Raw genomic sequence first — 15,770 nt, 5'->3', positions numbered from 1 at the left:
AATACACGATTGGTAACAAATATTAATCTTTATTTAACGTGTATATTATATTCATAAATAAAAGTATTATTTTTTTTTGTTATATGAATAAGAGATTGGTGCTCCTGTAGATAAAAGTTAATGGCACTAATTGCCAATAAGGTCACATATATAAACAATTGCCCTAAACTAAACATATTTTAGGTCTATATTATTTGTTCGTAATTCCATTAAAAACTTATGCTTATATAATCATAAGAAAGGATTGTTCGAATTTCTTGTCATGTTGCTCACGCCAGAACCAACCTAAAAAGACTTATATATTTAGATGTACAAAGATATATATATGAGTATAATTTATAAAATTAAAACGAAAATATTATATTCATACCATGAATGGATTTGCATGATATGCTGGAAGAGTTGGTTGCCATACTTTATTTGTCATTAATTGACTAAACTGAATTACATCTCTGTTACTAGATGGTCCGATACCTACCCACTGCGGATCTAAAATATTTATATTTTTTAATTTATTTCACATGTTAAATATATTGAATGTTACATTCTTTAAATAAGAACTTACCATTATTCATAGGAAATTGTACTGGTTTAAAAGGATTAATAGGATTATATAGCGAGGTATCAATTGATTGTGTATTATTATTAACTACATTAGATGGTCGCCATAAATCACCAGTTGCAAATGGATTTGAAATTACATTTGTAGTTTGATTTCCTACACTCCAGAGTGAATTCGAAGCTATGATAAGAATAATAAAATAATTTTGTAAAATTAATTTTAAAAATTAAAGATTTAATGATATATATAAATGCATATACCATTATTAGTATTCCATGTGGATGTATTTAATGTTGTTGTAGTATCATCTTTCAATTGTATTTGTTTCATTAGAGAATCTAAGTCTTTCAGTGCCGCATAACGATCTTCTGATGGAGGTACATGTGCACCATTTGCATTCATTGAATTAGTCATATTTCCTGTAGTCTGACTAAATGGACTTAAGGATTCAATATCTAGACACACACAAAAGATCAATTATTAATATAATAATGATATTGTATTAATTTGTAAAAACAGAAATGTAAAATATTGATTCAATTTACTTGTATCTTTTTGGCTATCAAAAACAGGATTGTTGTCAAAATTGGCAAAGAATGACTGAGGTACAATAGGTTGACTGAGTTTATTTGCAGGTGTTGTAGTAGTAATAAATGGATCAGGAACTTTGCTGAAATCAGCTACAAAATCTGTTGAAAAGTTATTAAAATTAACTGATTCAACATTGTTTGTTTTCGAAGCTGATGTAGATGTTGTAGAAGATAATGTTGTAGTAGATGTTCCAGAATGTGGAACCCTTGGAATGTTAGTTTGATTAGATGACTGTGATTTTTGATTTGAGTTCTGATTTGCCATGGACGGATCCAAATAATATCTTTTAAGCTCATATTTTGCACTCATTAGATCTTTCATCTTTTGTTCATCTTTTGTATCTAAAGTCTGTGATGAATTTTGGTTCATCAAGCCTAACCATATTCTTCTACAATATTCATTACCACGTTCCTTTATAAAATCTATTTCCTCTTGAGTAAATGTTGCCATAGAAATAGATTTTACTCTATGTGGTGGTGTCAAGCCCCTCCTGTAATTTAAAAAAAAATTAGTAATATAAATTTCTTCCTATTACATTTTATATATACTAATTGATCAAATTATTATAATTTGTAACATTAAAATAACATAATTAGGTCATCCTTTAAATATTATATTTCTTTTGTATTAACAATTACTTTCTACTAAGTAAATCTTCTATTCCTCTTTTATAAAATCATGTTATGATTCTATCCAATTCTATTATTCTATGTATAGAAAATGTATGATATTCTTATGCATTTAATAATGGGTAAAAATAATCTAAATTGGCATAGAATAAAAACACTAAAATTTCACTGAAACTTGTAACAATGTAATTTATAAATAATATATTCATACTGAATATTATTATAATAAAAAATATTTATTGTGTATATTAAACATTATTTATAATATTTAATAATTTATCTATTCTTTCCATTGCCAGTCAGACTAATTAATATAATATATATTATGGACTCTATAAAATAGCTAATGATATTCTATATTATTTATGAATAGAACACATTTTGACCATTGATAACAACTACTACGCACAAAGAAAACACTGATACCGATAGTATATATTAACTTCCTGACCGCAAATGCGAGCATTTAACAAAGATCCACAATCTCCTATTCATCATAGTAAAATACATTCATCACACGTGTTTCAACAAAACCTATTACTGATGCATTTACAAATAAGAATATATTTTATTTTTCATTAAATGCGAAACTGAACCTACCTAATATATTCGAAATGTTGACATTTATCCAGTGATAATTATAATTATTTGATCGTTAAATATTATGTAAAGCATTTGTAAAGTACATTTTGGCCAGTTCTATTCATAATATGATAAAATAATGAAGTAAAACAACAGTTACGTCATTTTTTTATAAGGAAGAAGAACTTGGTACACTTTATTGGCTTCTTACAAGTAACGAGTACTTACAGCATACCAGAACAAGAGGTACAGACAAATGAACCGATTGTCATGTTGACGTAAGTTGGGCCTCGCTGATGGCAATCGAAACATTCTTTATTACCAGGTTGTGAGACCAGCTCGCGTAATATTTTCAAATTTTTCTCGTCTTGCTTTCTTTTCGCGGACGCCATCATATACGAGAATGCACTTTATAACTATAAACGGAACACGGGAGATACACAAGACACAACTCTCGCGCTCTGCTTGCGGAACTGACTCAATTTTCTGTCACGACAGTCGTGCGTGTTCCGTAACGCATTCTAAAAATGTTTCAGAAACATGAAACGCGGAATAATAAAATAATATATTTACAATGATTTTTTTTATGATTGATTTTCACTCGTTAGCAGTCCTTATTTTCATGTAAGTTTCTCTCGCGCATTTTTCTTTTTCAAATAGAATATTTTATTAATAATTTTGCATTTGTTTTTGTTATAGATGCTTTTGTTTTGTAATTAATTTTCTATATAAGTACACATTTATATAAACATTCAAAGTCTAATTATGACGTTTGTCGAATTATATAGTATATAAAGCTATAGTTAAACTAGCATTACGTTTATGCTTTTTATGCAAGTTTCTACTGTATTTTTCGTTTTCAAGTAAAATATTTTACAATAATTTTTTAATTTAATTCTTTTATAGGTGTTTTTATTTCTCTTACAAATTTCAAAATAAAATTCAAATTATATCACAAATTATATTATATAGTCATAGTATCGCTATACTAGTATAATAGGTATATATATGAAGATACTAAATATATACTATAAATATTATATAGAAGATAGATCACTATCGCTATCAGTATTATTACTATATATATTACAATTATTAACCATATTATAAAAACGGAATAAAAGGAAATGTATATAGTTTAATGTATTGTATTATTATATATCTTTCATAGCATACAAATATTTTCATATAATATTACATATTTTTAAAATATTTACATCATGTTCGTCCAGAAATAAAACGTATAAATATGATCCCAAATATTTGCGCAGAAAGACACTTCCATCTCTAATTTAATAATAGATAAGGAACAATATAATTATTGAGAGAATTTAATTACAATTAAAATCTTAATTAAAACTCCTTTAAAATATTTTATTTTAATAAATTTCAATTAGAAAATTGGAAATATGTTATTAAATACTTGGAAATACAATTACATAATTCAAAAATTTTCCATCTCAGATAACCTTAAAATGAATTAGGAATAAACCTACTTATAGCTACTTCTTGATTTCTATTTTAAGTCAGAGATAGTAAATAACTTCTACGTGCCAATTACATAGAAGATTTGATTGTAGTGTAAGTAAAATTAACTATTCAAAAGAACACAGTCAAGGTTAATGCGCGTATGCGTACACGAGGATTAGAGGAGAGTTGTTTATTATTTCAATTGTCACCTTAATTGTTTTATATTCTACTAAAGAATTTTTTAATAATACATAATCATGTTATTGAAGTAACTAGAAACAATTGTTGCCATATGGTCATTAAAGAATAAAATCAAGTTGAAAACCCATTGAATTGATTAATCTGAATAAGATGACATCTTTTGTAACAATCTCCACAAAAAGGTTTGCTTCTCTTGAATATAATTAATTTGTTCAACTATAATTAATCTTAAGTAAATATTATAATCAGTTTTTAACTGTATAGAGCTTCTCAGATCAGAAATGTACGACAAGGTAGTATTATTGATTTAGATATTGACATGTTTCTCAAGATATCAAATTATGAAGATACAGTCAGACAACTTGATATCTATTATGGAATTGGTAAGAATATTTATTTTCATATTATTCCATTGTATTATATTTATCTCATGTAGCAATAAAGTAAGTAGATTATATATAATTTTTAGTTAAAAGACAATTGTTACGTTATCAAAGTTGTATAACAGGTCTTTTCCCACAAGTTTCAAATGATAAAGTAGTTGGAAGTGTGAGAGAAAGTATTTACTGTGCGGCCGCTGTATGGAGTTTGTACCAAGCATATAGGTAATAAAGGATTAAGTTTGTCTAGTAATTATTATATTATGGTAAATAATATTATGTCTTTTAGACGTATAGATGATGATCGTGGAAAATCTTATGAACTTGGACAATCAGCTGTAAAATGTATGCGTGGGATTTTAGAATGTTGGGTGAAACAATCACCTAGAATAGAGTTATTTAAACGTAATCAGTGTAATCGCTTTGCATTGCATTGTAAATTTCATTTAGATACTGGTGATGAAATTTTTAAAGATGCCGATTACAATCATTTGCAAGTAATTATAGTACATAGTGAAATATGATAAGATAGAGTGATTTAAAATAATTATTATACCTATTTTATTTTTTGTAGATTGATATTGTTTCACTATATTTGATATTTTTAGTACAAATGATTTCTTCAGGATTGCAAATTATATATACTCAAGATGAAGTAGCATTTATACAAAATCTTGTATATTATGTGGAAAGAGCATATCGTACACCAGATTATGGCATGTGGGAACGTGGTAGTAGATATAATGATGGTACACCTGAAATACATGCAAGTTCAATTGGTATAGCCAAAAGTGCTCTTGAAGCTATTAATGGATGCAATTTATTTGGAGAAAAAGGAGCTTCTTGGTCAGTTATATATGTTGATATTGATGCACATAATCGAAATCGTAGTATTTTTGAAACAATGCTTCCAAGAGAGTCAAGTTCTAAGGTAAAAAATATACATATTATGTAAAAATGTATTATAATTTAAATTTTAATACATTGTACTATTTAGAGTGTAGACACAGCTTTACTACCAACAATATCTTTTCCTGCATTTGCCACTCACGAAGAAGTGTTGTATAATGAAACAAAGGCAAATATAATTCGAAGATTAAAAGGCAATTACGGATTTAAGAGGTTTGGCAGAGATGGATACAAAACCGTTATAGAAAGCAAAGATCGACGATATTACAAATCTGGTGAAATCAAGGTCTCTGATGTATTTGATTGTTAGTATATATTATTTTCAGAATGTGCTTAAATGAATTTATAATTTCTGTCTACATAATTACATTAACTTCTTTTAATAATTTTAGGATGGTATTAAAAAGATATTTTTTTGTTATAGGAATTTGATAATATAGAATGTGAATGGCCATTATTTTACATATTTATGATCATTGACGGCGTTTTTAAGACTTTGCCAGAACAAGTGGAAGAATATCAAAAATTATTAAAAGAACGAATGTACAAAGATATTAATGGAGGTATGTAGATAGAAAATAGATTTGGCTATAATGATATAAAATGTTATTGTATTCTGTTTAATTAAATAGATCCTGTAATACCTATGTATTACTATGTACCTGAGGATAGGTTAGAACTAGAAAGAAATGATCCTGGTAGTACATATCGAGTACCAAGTGCTGAAGGAAGAGGACAGAAAAGTTCTACAGATACAGAACCTGGACCCATGTATTTGTGGAATCAAGCTATGTTTATAATTGCTCAACTACTCACTGCTGGTTTATTACATATTAATGAATTAGATCCAATTAGACGTTATCTTCCTTCATACAACAGACCACGAAAAGCTGGAAGATATTCAGCTTTTCAAGTAAGTCAGAGTACAATTTAATTAGTACATTTACTAAATTAATTAGTTGTAATAAATTATTTTGTACATGTTTGTTTCATGCAGGCAAAACCGAGTATTGTAAGTAAATGATACAAATAGTATACTGTATTTTGTAGTATTTTGTTTTAATATTTGCAGATTGATAGTAGCTTTATAATGTTATTTAAATAATATATGTATTTGAGCTTTCAAATTAAACAAATGATAATACATGCTTGAATCATGTAGCATATTGTAATATTGAATGTCTATTATTTGCTCAGATTAGTAACTGATTATTATATTAGTCCTCTATTATATATATATATATATATATATACACACACTTTATTAATGTAAATATTTTTTAATTATAATGCATGAAGCTTGGATTAAGGCATGATTTATCTTAGTCGTTTTTTAAGATGCTTGTTTCTGTCATCTTCTTTTTCTCATTATTATTTCTTAACTGTACAATACATAGTTTATGCATTATTACATCATTACATTGTCTAATTTACAAATTTTTCTAAAAACTTCTAGTTCTCTTTTCATTTAATTGAACTCCTTTTTTAATTTTGAATGTATTAGGGAATGAAAAAATGTATTATATTAATAATTTTAGCGTTCTTGTCATATTATAATAATGCATGATTGACTTATTACAAAATTTCTCTATGTTAGGGAACTCATACTGATCTTGTAGTACAAATCGTTCTTATTGCTGAATCTATGCGATTACAAGCTATGATGGCAACATACGGTATACAAACACAAACACCACACGAAGTGGAACCAGTACAAATATTATCATCTACACAATTAGTAAAAGTTTATGAAAAATTGGGAGTGAATAATAAACTAAATCTGCAAGGCCGACCAGCAAGACCAATTGGGTCTTTGGGTACAAGTAAGGTATGTTCAATGTATAAAATAAAAATTGATTTAGAAAATTCAATATCACTTTTTTTATAGGTTTATAGAGTATGTGGTATGACAGTACTTTGTTATCCTCTAATATTTGAGGTGTCAGATTTTTACTTGTATAGAGATATGGCTCTATTAATCGATGACATAAAAACTGAACTTCAGTTTGTGGGCAAATATTGGCGACTTTCAGGTCGACCTACTATATGTCTTTTGATACGAGAAGAACATATGAGGTACTTGTTAATTTTTAAATTAATATGTTGAAATTGTAGTTTTTATATCACACTCATAAATAAAAAATTTCTTTGTTAGGGATCCACAATTTAAGGAAATGCTTGATCTTTTTGCTATGTTAAAAAAAGGATATTGTAACAAAACAAAAGTTCGAATTGGTCGGTTACAGAATCTCATTTCATCTTCATGCATTGGTATAATTAATATTTATACATTTTATTCTCTATCATTTAGTAAATATTAATGCAAATCTAATGTTGTGTAGAACATTTGGACTTTATAAATACTGTAGAGACAGATCTTGAACTTACCCAATTTAAGCAATTAAAACATGATTATATTGGATATCAAAGTTTAACTGATGTACCTAAAGCTTTAACTTATTCTGAAAATATAAAAGATTATTCTGTAAGTATCTATAAATAATAACTATATTTTTTTATTTATTCTAATTGCTTCGTGTTTTAGTATTATATGAATGAACCACTATATAATATCTTAAATGAAATTCGTAACAATAAAAGCTTATATACTTTGTGTCAACTTTATGGTATTTTATTGAAACGAGAAGGAATTAACTATGAAATTAATGGAATGACAGGTACTAATATAAATTGTTATTTAAAGATTATAGGTATATAGTGATATTTACTTTGATTAATATTTTATTTTAGTTGGAGATCAATTAAGATCATTGTATCAACAGGCAGGGTGTCTTAGATATTGGATGGTTGTTCGTTACTGTAGCAGTTTATTGAATCATACCGTTGATAGTATAAGTCCTTTTATAACAGGAGTTCTTGTTAAAGGAAAACAGGTACCTTTGTTAAATTGTTTGGATATTTATAGTGTGTAAATAAAGAATTTTTTATTCATCATTAATATCAGATAACAGTTGGAGTAATTGGACAAGAAGAAACTGTATTTGATAAACCAATGACACCTGTAGAAATCCAGTCAGTTATGTATTCAACAATTCAACCACATAATGTAGTTCAAGCAGTACTTCAACAAGAAGTATTATTGTACTGCGGTCGACTTATTGGAACAAATCCAGAAATGTTTAAAGGAATACTAAAAATTCGTATTGGGTGTGTTTTATGTGTCATCTTTAACATTAATATCTAGAATATTTAGAATAAGTGTTATTAAATATTCTTCTTATTTATAGATGGGTCTTAGAAGCAATAAAACTTTACCTACAAATGTTTGTTAAAAATCCTAAACCAATTGAGAACTATAGTCCATTTGAAATTCGTCAATTCCTTATAAAAGTATTGACGGTTAAAGATTGGGCCAACAATGAAAAGTATAAATAATTTAATTTATTTCTCATACAGTACACATTTATCTATTATACATAAATTAATTTTATGTTGTATTAGGATTACAGTTTTAGGACGTAGAAAAATCGAAGGTTGTTTATGTAGAGTACCTGCACATTTTTATAATCATGTTTGGGAAGTATTAATGCGTTGTCCGGATGGTATTTGTGTTAATGGACGAGAATTGCCTCAACAACCTACGCTGTCTAATATGACTCGTTCCGAACTCACGTTTGCTTTGTCCGTGGAATCTTTACTTCACCATATACAATTGCCAGAATATCGCCAAATTATTGTAGAGGTATTCTTTTTTTACTTATACTTGATTTATTTTTCGATTTATGCAAGAGCATTATTATATTCACGAAAAAATATGCAATATGTATAAATATACAGCTCCTATTTTTACAGTTACTCACTATAGTGTCAACAATTTTACTTCGAAATCCAGAATTAAGTTTTCAGAAACAATTAAATCTTAACAAACTCGTCGAAGATAGTTTCCTCATGTATTGTAAGGTACATACATTCTGACTGTAATTTTACATATATTACAATTATATATGTAAATTCAATATTAAACATAAATTTGTTTAGGATAATAACGTGGAAAAAACTGTTGATGAATCGTTGTTTTTCTCTGCTCACTATTCAATAACTACAGGATATCTTGCTAGAGCTGTAGTAAATAATATGCTTACTGGAGGATGTTTCGCAACTATTAATGACATCAACGACGCAATTGAAACTAGAGAAACTTGTAAAATTACATAATGGAAAAAGTAATTCTTCAGTGCAATCGAATATTGTTTGTAAATACATTATATATAATCAGAAGTATATTTATATAAAAATATGGTATTTTCTTAATGTGTGTATACATATTCCCTTAGTCAAGAGAATTTGCTTTATATAAATAAAATACTGAAAATTATAAAAGATAGTAATTCTGTCGAAAAATCTGTATTCATATATCAATAAAATACATAATTATATGTTACACAGTATACATTTTTTAATATATCACATTTAGATTATAGTAATTTTTATAAATAATTCAATGAAATTTATAAAACTGTATTATTTGAATTCACCTTTTAGCAAAATTTGTATCCATTGCTCTTCCAGATCGTTGTATATTATTTATATTGGCTTTAATTCTAGAAGCAACAGTACTTATTTCTGCAGCAGCTGCTAACTGTTTTGTAACAAAATCTTGATTATACACTTTTCTACTATCTATTTCTTTCTTTTCTTCTATGCGATACTTTTTAACATTACGTTCTCGTTCTTCATCTCTCCATGTTGCATTTGCTATCATTTCTTGTCTACGTCGTTCTTTTTCTTCTTCTGTGAGATCCTGTTTCTTTTTAAAATTCCATTTATCTCGATTCTTATCTTTTTTGTAATACTTTCTATTTGTATCAGAAGATAATTTAGAATATGTTGTTTCTTTTTTATGTGATGTCTTTGAAAGATCTTTATACTTATTCTCGGTATTGTATGTATTTTTATGAATACTGCTTCTCCTATTTTGAGGACTGCTTGAACGAAAATCTTTCTCTCTGTGTTTTCTTATCTCTCTATTGAATGACCTATCTCTTCTTTTTTTAATTGAGCTATCATTATTATCATTGTTTGAACTGCATGCTTTAACAAGTTTTTCATATGACTTATGCTTTCTTTCTTCTTCTTTATCAGGTATTAGATATTTTTCTTTACTATGTTTTATAACTTCAGTATTTTTTTCTTTACTTTTACTTCTCTTTTTCTTGTGCTTTTTTATATGTTCATCACTTTCACTTCCTTCGTTACTACTTTCTGATTCACTATCGGAAGTTTCATTTTCTTTTCTAGACTTTTTCTTTTGTTTATGTTTCATCTTTTTCATTGACTTTATTAAATCTTTATTACTAATTTTATCCTTTAACTGTTTATATTTAGTAGTCAGTAATAGGTCAAGTTGTGCTTCATCATCACTATCAATATCTTGTTTGTTCTTCTTCTTTTTCTTTTCACTTTTACTTTTCTTTGACTGCTGTTCCAACTAAATAGTAGTTGATATTAATAAATAAATAATAAAATATTCTAATAAAATATTATAATAAGCCAATATTATCATTTACATACCAATTGTCGTAATTGCTTTAATTTAACTGGATTTTTTAGCAGTTGATTTCTTGTTTCCATCTCCTTCTTCTTTATAGCATACAAGGGGTCTTCTTGCATTTTTCTTGCTAAGTCCACTTGTTCATTACCAGAAAAGAAACGTAATGACGGGGGAATACATTCTGAAATTGCAGATAAGTTATGTATAAAACTTCTAACATTGCGCTATTCTTATACAAATTAACCCCTAGCCCTACGATCTAAGTTCCAACGGCGCGTGCCATAATCATTGGCAGGGTCAGTCAGATGTCGAGCCATTTCACGGTCTAGCTAAGCGCTCGAAGTTGTGCAAGGTACAACTAATTTTATGTTGCAAAATGTTTGATAAATAATTATTACCAATTGATCATTGAACAAGATTTTTAAGGATATCTTTCTAATATTTTACAAGAAAATATATCTGCACTTGCGAATACAACCAAGAAACTCATGTTTCTTGTGTTTGGCCCGAAGGATGTACCACGAGTCTAACTCAATGTTATAGGTTAAAGGATTAAAAACATTTAAAATATAAAATACCGTGTTCAACATGATTTCTTGGTGCTTGGTTTAATTCATTATCCTTTTCTGTTTGAACCATTTGTTCAAATGATTTATCAATTGGCCGTCCAAGTAAATATTCTTCTCTATTGACTAATTGATTTGGTCCTTTATACATCCAATCCAGCTTTTTGTCATCTTTCTTTTCTATTACTCCTTGCTCCATTGCGTATTTTTTCATATCCTCTCGATCTTTCTCCATTTCTATTTCTTTCTTTAATTCAGCTATTTTCTTTTTTTCTTGACTTTGTTGTTGCTCTGCTTTCCAAACTTTTTCTATATTTTTCATAGTAGATGGATGCCATGACTTCTTCAAATTCTATATTAACAAAATTTGCAGTTTTGTTAGATACAATATGTTTCTATTTATTTAATATAATACGTGCTTCTCCAACTTAAAATTTAATTTCAACTTACCAAATCTCCACCACCCATTTTTAGCAGATAATAAGACACGAGATGTATGTGTGAAAGAGATATACTTTTATATTATTCAAATTATATTATATATATTCCAAATATATTATTGCTACTTTTACCAACATTGATAAACAATATTAGTATTGCTGTACATTATACAACAATATAAAACGAGTAAATACTAAATATTTACGTATGATCTTAAAACATCACTAACATCTCTAGCGAACAATTGAAATTTTATGGCTACAAAGATGGCATTACTGAAGCCATGAGTTGTGAATATTCTTCTTGTAAGATGGTAAATCAAATATTACTTTTTGCGCTTATTCAGAAGTTTTCTCAGTGGTCGAGTTTCATCATATTCTGGGATCTGACCTTGGAAATCAGAATGATTTAGACACTTGAAAATATCAAAGAATGACGTGGGTAATGTGACATAATAAAGTAAAGGTGAACAAAAAGTGTGCGTTTATTTAATTTAATTAAGAGTTTATCACATGTGATGAGTAGCGTACATGAAAATTCGTGGTCTTGGGTAGAATATTTGGTGGAAACGATCAATAAGCTTACCGATGACTTAGTGGGCTCAACAACGTTTGAGTTAATATTTCACCCGATCAACAGCATAATCAGCAATGAACTTCAACAAAAATTTTCCGATTTTTTTCACGAATTTATTGATTTGGTAGCATTTGACGATTTTCAGTTGCAATTGTTGAAAGTCTTCTTGTTTACATTTGTTAGTACCGTGGCCCTTATTTTCATCGTTTGGTATATTTACGGTCCAAGAATTTCCGAACAATTTATGGAACCAAGTAAGAAAATCATATTTTCGTTTTGATATGTATACGTATTCACGTTATTGTGTAGAACAGATTGTGTGTATGTATATGCTTACAATAGTAAATATATCATTTTCAAAACATGTTTTAATAATACATATATAATTTTTTAAACATATTTTAATAATAAATATATAATTCTCGGAACATATTTTTCGATGACTATGCAATGTACTCAGTATCTATTTATATGTCTGTTCTTCCTGTTGCTTTTAATCGCGTAATAATAAAAGCATATTGTTAAGTATAAATTTTTGTCATTAATTTTACTGGATTTACTTTACTTTTATCTTGCAATAGCACACTTTTTATGATTACCAAATAGAACATTGAGGTCTTTTAAGTTCAATATGATTTTTGTGCATTTAAATCACAAAAACTTTTGTAAAAGACACAGTGTAAAAAATTTATTTAAATATTCACAGATATTGCTTTTAAGTTTATAAAATTAAATGTTCAAAAAGAAGTTAAAGGAGTTTTATTGTTTTCTCCTCCATTAATAAAAATCAATATAATTGCAAAAAAAATTGGGGTTATGAAAGACAATGGTATGCCATTGCAAGATTAAGTAAAAATTCTTTTATTTTTGTTGAAGATCAAGGGTAAAAGAGGTAAAAAAGAAATATTTTCTTCAGTATAATGTTCAGTATATGTAATAAACAAATGGTATTAAATGATTAGGAAATTATTTGCTGTTAATTTATAGTATATATATAAAAGTTATCATGTCTAAAAATTGAAAATTTAAAAAATTCTTATCTTAATTCTAATAAAAAATATTGTTGTTAACACAGACTCTGTATCAAAAGATTTTGACAGTTCATCTGGTGAATAATTTGTTGGTTAGTAAGTATAAATTATTTTACCAAATATAAAGTAATTGTAAGCGAAATGGAATTATTTTTGTACATATATATATATATCTTTAATACGTTAGTAATAAATATATATAGAATTTTTCATTTTTTCTAGGTTAAATAAATCCAACAGAATTGTTTTGAGCAGAAAATTTAAGTTACACGATTGATCTGCTTTTTACAACCTTTTGAAATAGACCAAATAACAATTATGACAGAAAAAATTAAATCACTTTTTCACAAGGCAAAATTGGATGTGAAATTTATGAATGCTGGAAAAGGACACAAGTAATGTTTATCATAATACATTCTAATTAACTATTTGATTTTAACATAAAGGATAGAAATTTTCAGTAGTTTTTTTAATTGTCATTTGAGATACTAGTGAATCTTATGTTTTAAATTTCAAATATATCTCAATACTAAGCTAATTATCATTAATATATTATATCTTTCATAACGCAAAATTATTTTATGTAGATTGACAGAATCAACTAGCAATGATGGATCTACTTCTGTAGTAGAGCCAAGAAAAAGAGTGGAACCTACAAAAGAAGCTAAAGTAGCTGGTCAAGCAGCTTTGGCAAGACTGGAAGAAAAAGAATCTAACATAAAAAGATTTAACACGTATGTTTTTCATAAAAAATAATAGTTTTTATTTATAATTTTAAATATAATAACATATTTAATAATATATTATTCATAGATCATATGCAGCTATTAAAGCACAAGTGAAACGAGAATTAGAACAAAAAAGAAAAGCACAACAAAATGTAGAGAAAGATTATGTGCAATCAGAAGAAAAAGCTGAAAATTCAGTTAAGGATAATTCTTTGTTAGCTGTTACCAATGTATACTATCGTTGTTCATATTTATCTGATGAAATATTATCACAAGATCAATGGAAAGTAAAAATAAAAGAATTTTTATATGAACAATTGAAAGGAGAAGATATGGGTTTAATATCATGTTTAATTATACAAAATTGCAATAGTAAAAAGAATAGAATTGATGCTTGTGTTGAAACACTTGGAAAATATCTAGAAAATATTATAAATAATCCAGAGGAAGAAAAGTATCAGAAGATTAGGATGCAAAATAGAATATTTCAAGTAATACTTTTGTTTCTTTAAATAGATTTATTTAAGAAGAAAATAATTTATATAAACTTTTTATTAATATTTTAAAGGATAAAGTGGCTCCTATTGAAGGTGCATTAGAGTTTTTAAATGCTGCTGGTTTTCATCAGAAGAAGTTATTGAATAATGATAAGGAGGATGATTTCTTAATTCGTAATGCAGATAATTGTGATATTGAAAACATTACCATGTTATTGGAAGCATTGAAAACTGCACAGCCCATTCCACTGGAACTAGACAGAAATCTTCAAGTATTGTTACCTATGCAAGCAAACAAGAGAACTGAATTGCCATCGAGCTTTTTCAATTTAACTGCTGAAGATATAGAGAAAGAACAACAACTTCGGTAATTATATATACGTACTGTATGCATTAATACATACAGATTAAATATAATATGACTTCATTAAATAAATTATGTTAAACATTTTTCCTTATCAATGTTAATAGAACTGAAGCAGTTGAAAGAGATCAGATGTTAAGAACAAAAGCCATGAGAGAAAGAGACGAAAAACAGAGACTCAGAAAATATAAATTTTCATTGATCCGTATAAAATTTCCAGATAATCTTATTTTACAAGGAACATTTTCTATACATGAAAGTTTTCAAAATGTTGTTAATTTTGTTAGTGAGAATTTGATAAATAATGAGAGACCTTTCAGCTTAAAAAAGCTTCCTCAAACAACATTTGGTGAAGATTCTTTTGATAAAACATTACTTGAATTAGAATTATTCCCTGCTGTAATATTGATGTTTTCCTGGAAAAGTAAATCAGAAGAAACAAGTCACAACGAATCTGTAGGATACTTAAAGGAAGAGTTACTTTCTATCATACAACCTGCTTAAATTTGTATTATCTAATCTTTAAAAATTGTAATTATAAATACTGAAAAAGATAAATATAAGTATCATTATGCGGCTTACTTCTTTTAATATGGTAGAAACGATAAAAGGCGGTTGTAATACAAATATTCATTCCAAATTTTAATGGTTCATGCAATGAGAATAGAGTCCTGTATAATGCAGATGAAAGAAAGGTAAATGTTTCATATTTCCTTTTCTATCATATTTTT

At 27.2% G+C, this 15,770-nt stretch overlaps 4 protein-coding genes across 11 annotated transcripts; 2 read left to right on the top strand and 2 right to left on the bottom strand.

Annotated features, from left to right (window-relative positions):
- Positions 1-9: 9 nt before the first annotated feature.
- Positions 10-3,017, bottom strand: LOC126865738 (arf-GAP domain and FG repeat-containing protein 1). 2 transcript variants are annotated; one of them, XM_050618592.1, is made up of 6 exons: positions 2,593-3,004; positions 1,108-1,643; positions 823-1,017; positions 566-742; positions 371-489; positions 10-285 (listed from the first exon to the last, which is right to left on the bottom strand). In XM_050618592.1, exons 1-6 carry the CDS (start codon positions 2,757-2,759, stop codon positions 232-234), a joined length of 1,248 nt encoding a protein of 415 aa, XP_050474549.1. In that variant the 5' UTR covers positions 2,760-3,004; the 3' UTR covers positions 10-231. The 2 variants fall into 2 exon arrangements, with proteins under 2 accessions (XP_050474549.1, XP_050474550.1); XM_050618593.1 differs by lacking the exon at positions 566-742 and having other exon boundaries at positions 2,593-3,017.
- Positions 3,018-3,502: 485 nt separating this feature from the next.
- LOC126865727 (probable phosphorylase b kinase regulatory subunit beta) lies at positions 3,503-9,726 on the top strand. Of its 3 annotated transcripts, XM_050618569.1 has the most exons (20): positions 3,530-4,217; positions 4,300-4,418; positions 4,505-4,640; positions 4,705-4,912; positions 4,990-5,346; positions 5,413-5,610; positions 5,749-5,887; positions 5,957-6,237; positions 6,322-6,336; positions 6,922-7,152; positions 7,213-7,400; positions 7,480-7,595; positions 7,667-7,809; positions 7,870-8,002; positions 8,076-8,218; positions 8,290-8,492; positions 8,573-8,710; positions 8,787-9,027; positions 9,138-9,245; positions 9,324-9,726. In XM_050618569.1, the coding sequence occupies exons 1-20, from the start codon at positions 4,186-4,188 to the stop codon at positions 9,498-9,500; spliced, it is 3,306 nt and encodes a 1,101-aa protein (XP_050474526.1). In that variant the 5' UTR covers positions 3,530-4,185; the 3' UTR covers positions 9,501-9,726. The 3 variants fall into 3 exon arrangements, with proteins under 3 accessions (XP_050474528.1, XP_050474527.1, XP_050474526.1); XM_050618570.1 differs by lacking the exon at positions 6,322-6,336 and having other exon boundaries at positions 3,527-4,217; XM_050618571.1 differs by lacking the exons at positions 8,573-8,710; positions 8,787-9,027; positions 9,138-9,245; positions 9,324-9,726 and having other exon boundaries at positions 3,503-4,217; positions 8,264-8,334.
- LOC126865734 (pre-mRNA-splicing factor CWC25 homolog) lies at positions 9,674-12,070 on the bottom strand. Its single transcript, XM_050618582.1, has 4 exons — positions 11,853-12,070; positions 11,415-11,754; positions 10,857-11,017; positions 9,674-10,773 (listed from the first exon to the last, which is right to left on the bottom strand). The coding sequence occupies exons 1-4, from the start codon at positions 11,868-11,870 to the stop codon at positions 9,817-9,819; spliced, it is 1,476 nt and encodes a 491-aa protein (XP_050474539.1). The 5' UTR covers positions 11,871-12,070; the 3' UTR covers positions 9,674-9,816.
- A 90-nt stretch (positions 12,071-12,160) lies between these two features.
- Positions 12,161-15,620, top strand: LOC126865736 (UBX domain-containing protein 6). Of its 5 annotated transcripts, none has more exons than XM_050618586.1 (7): positions 12,161-12,308; positions 13,495-13,542; positions 13,673-13,845; positions 14,038-14,184; positions 14,264-14,669; positions 14,747-15,042; positions 15,147-15,620. In XM_050618586.1, the coding sequence occupies exons 3-7, from the start codon at positions 13,769-13,771 to the stop codon at positions 15,541-15,543; spliced, it is 1,323 nt and encodes a 440-aa protein (XP_050474543.1). In that variant the 5' UTR covers positions 12,161-12,308; positions 13,495-13,542; positions 13,673-13,768; the 3' UTR covers positions 15,544-15,620. The 5 variants fall into 5 exon arrangements, with proteins under 5 accessions (XP_050474543.1, XP_050474547.1, XP_050474548.1 ...); XM_050618590.1 differs by having other exon boundaries at positions 12,165-12,308; positions 13,495-13,546; XM_050618588.1 differs by lacking the exon at positions 12,161-12,308 and adding an exon at positions 12,684-12,939.
- Positions 15,621-15,770: the final 150 nt, after the last annotated feature.

Source organism: Bombus huntii, chromosome 5 (genome assembly GCF_024542735.1).
Source record: "Bombus huntii isolate Logan2020A chromosome 5, iyBomHunt1.1, whole genome shotgun sequence".
Classification (NCBI taxonomy): Eukaryota; Metazoa; Arthropoda; class Insecta; order Hymenoptera; family Apidae; genus Bombus; species Bombus huntii.
Note: the sequence above shows the minus strand (reverse complement) of the source record. Positions and strands in the feature narration are given on the sequence as shown.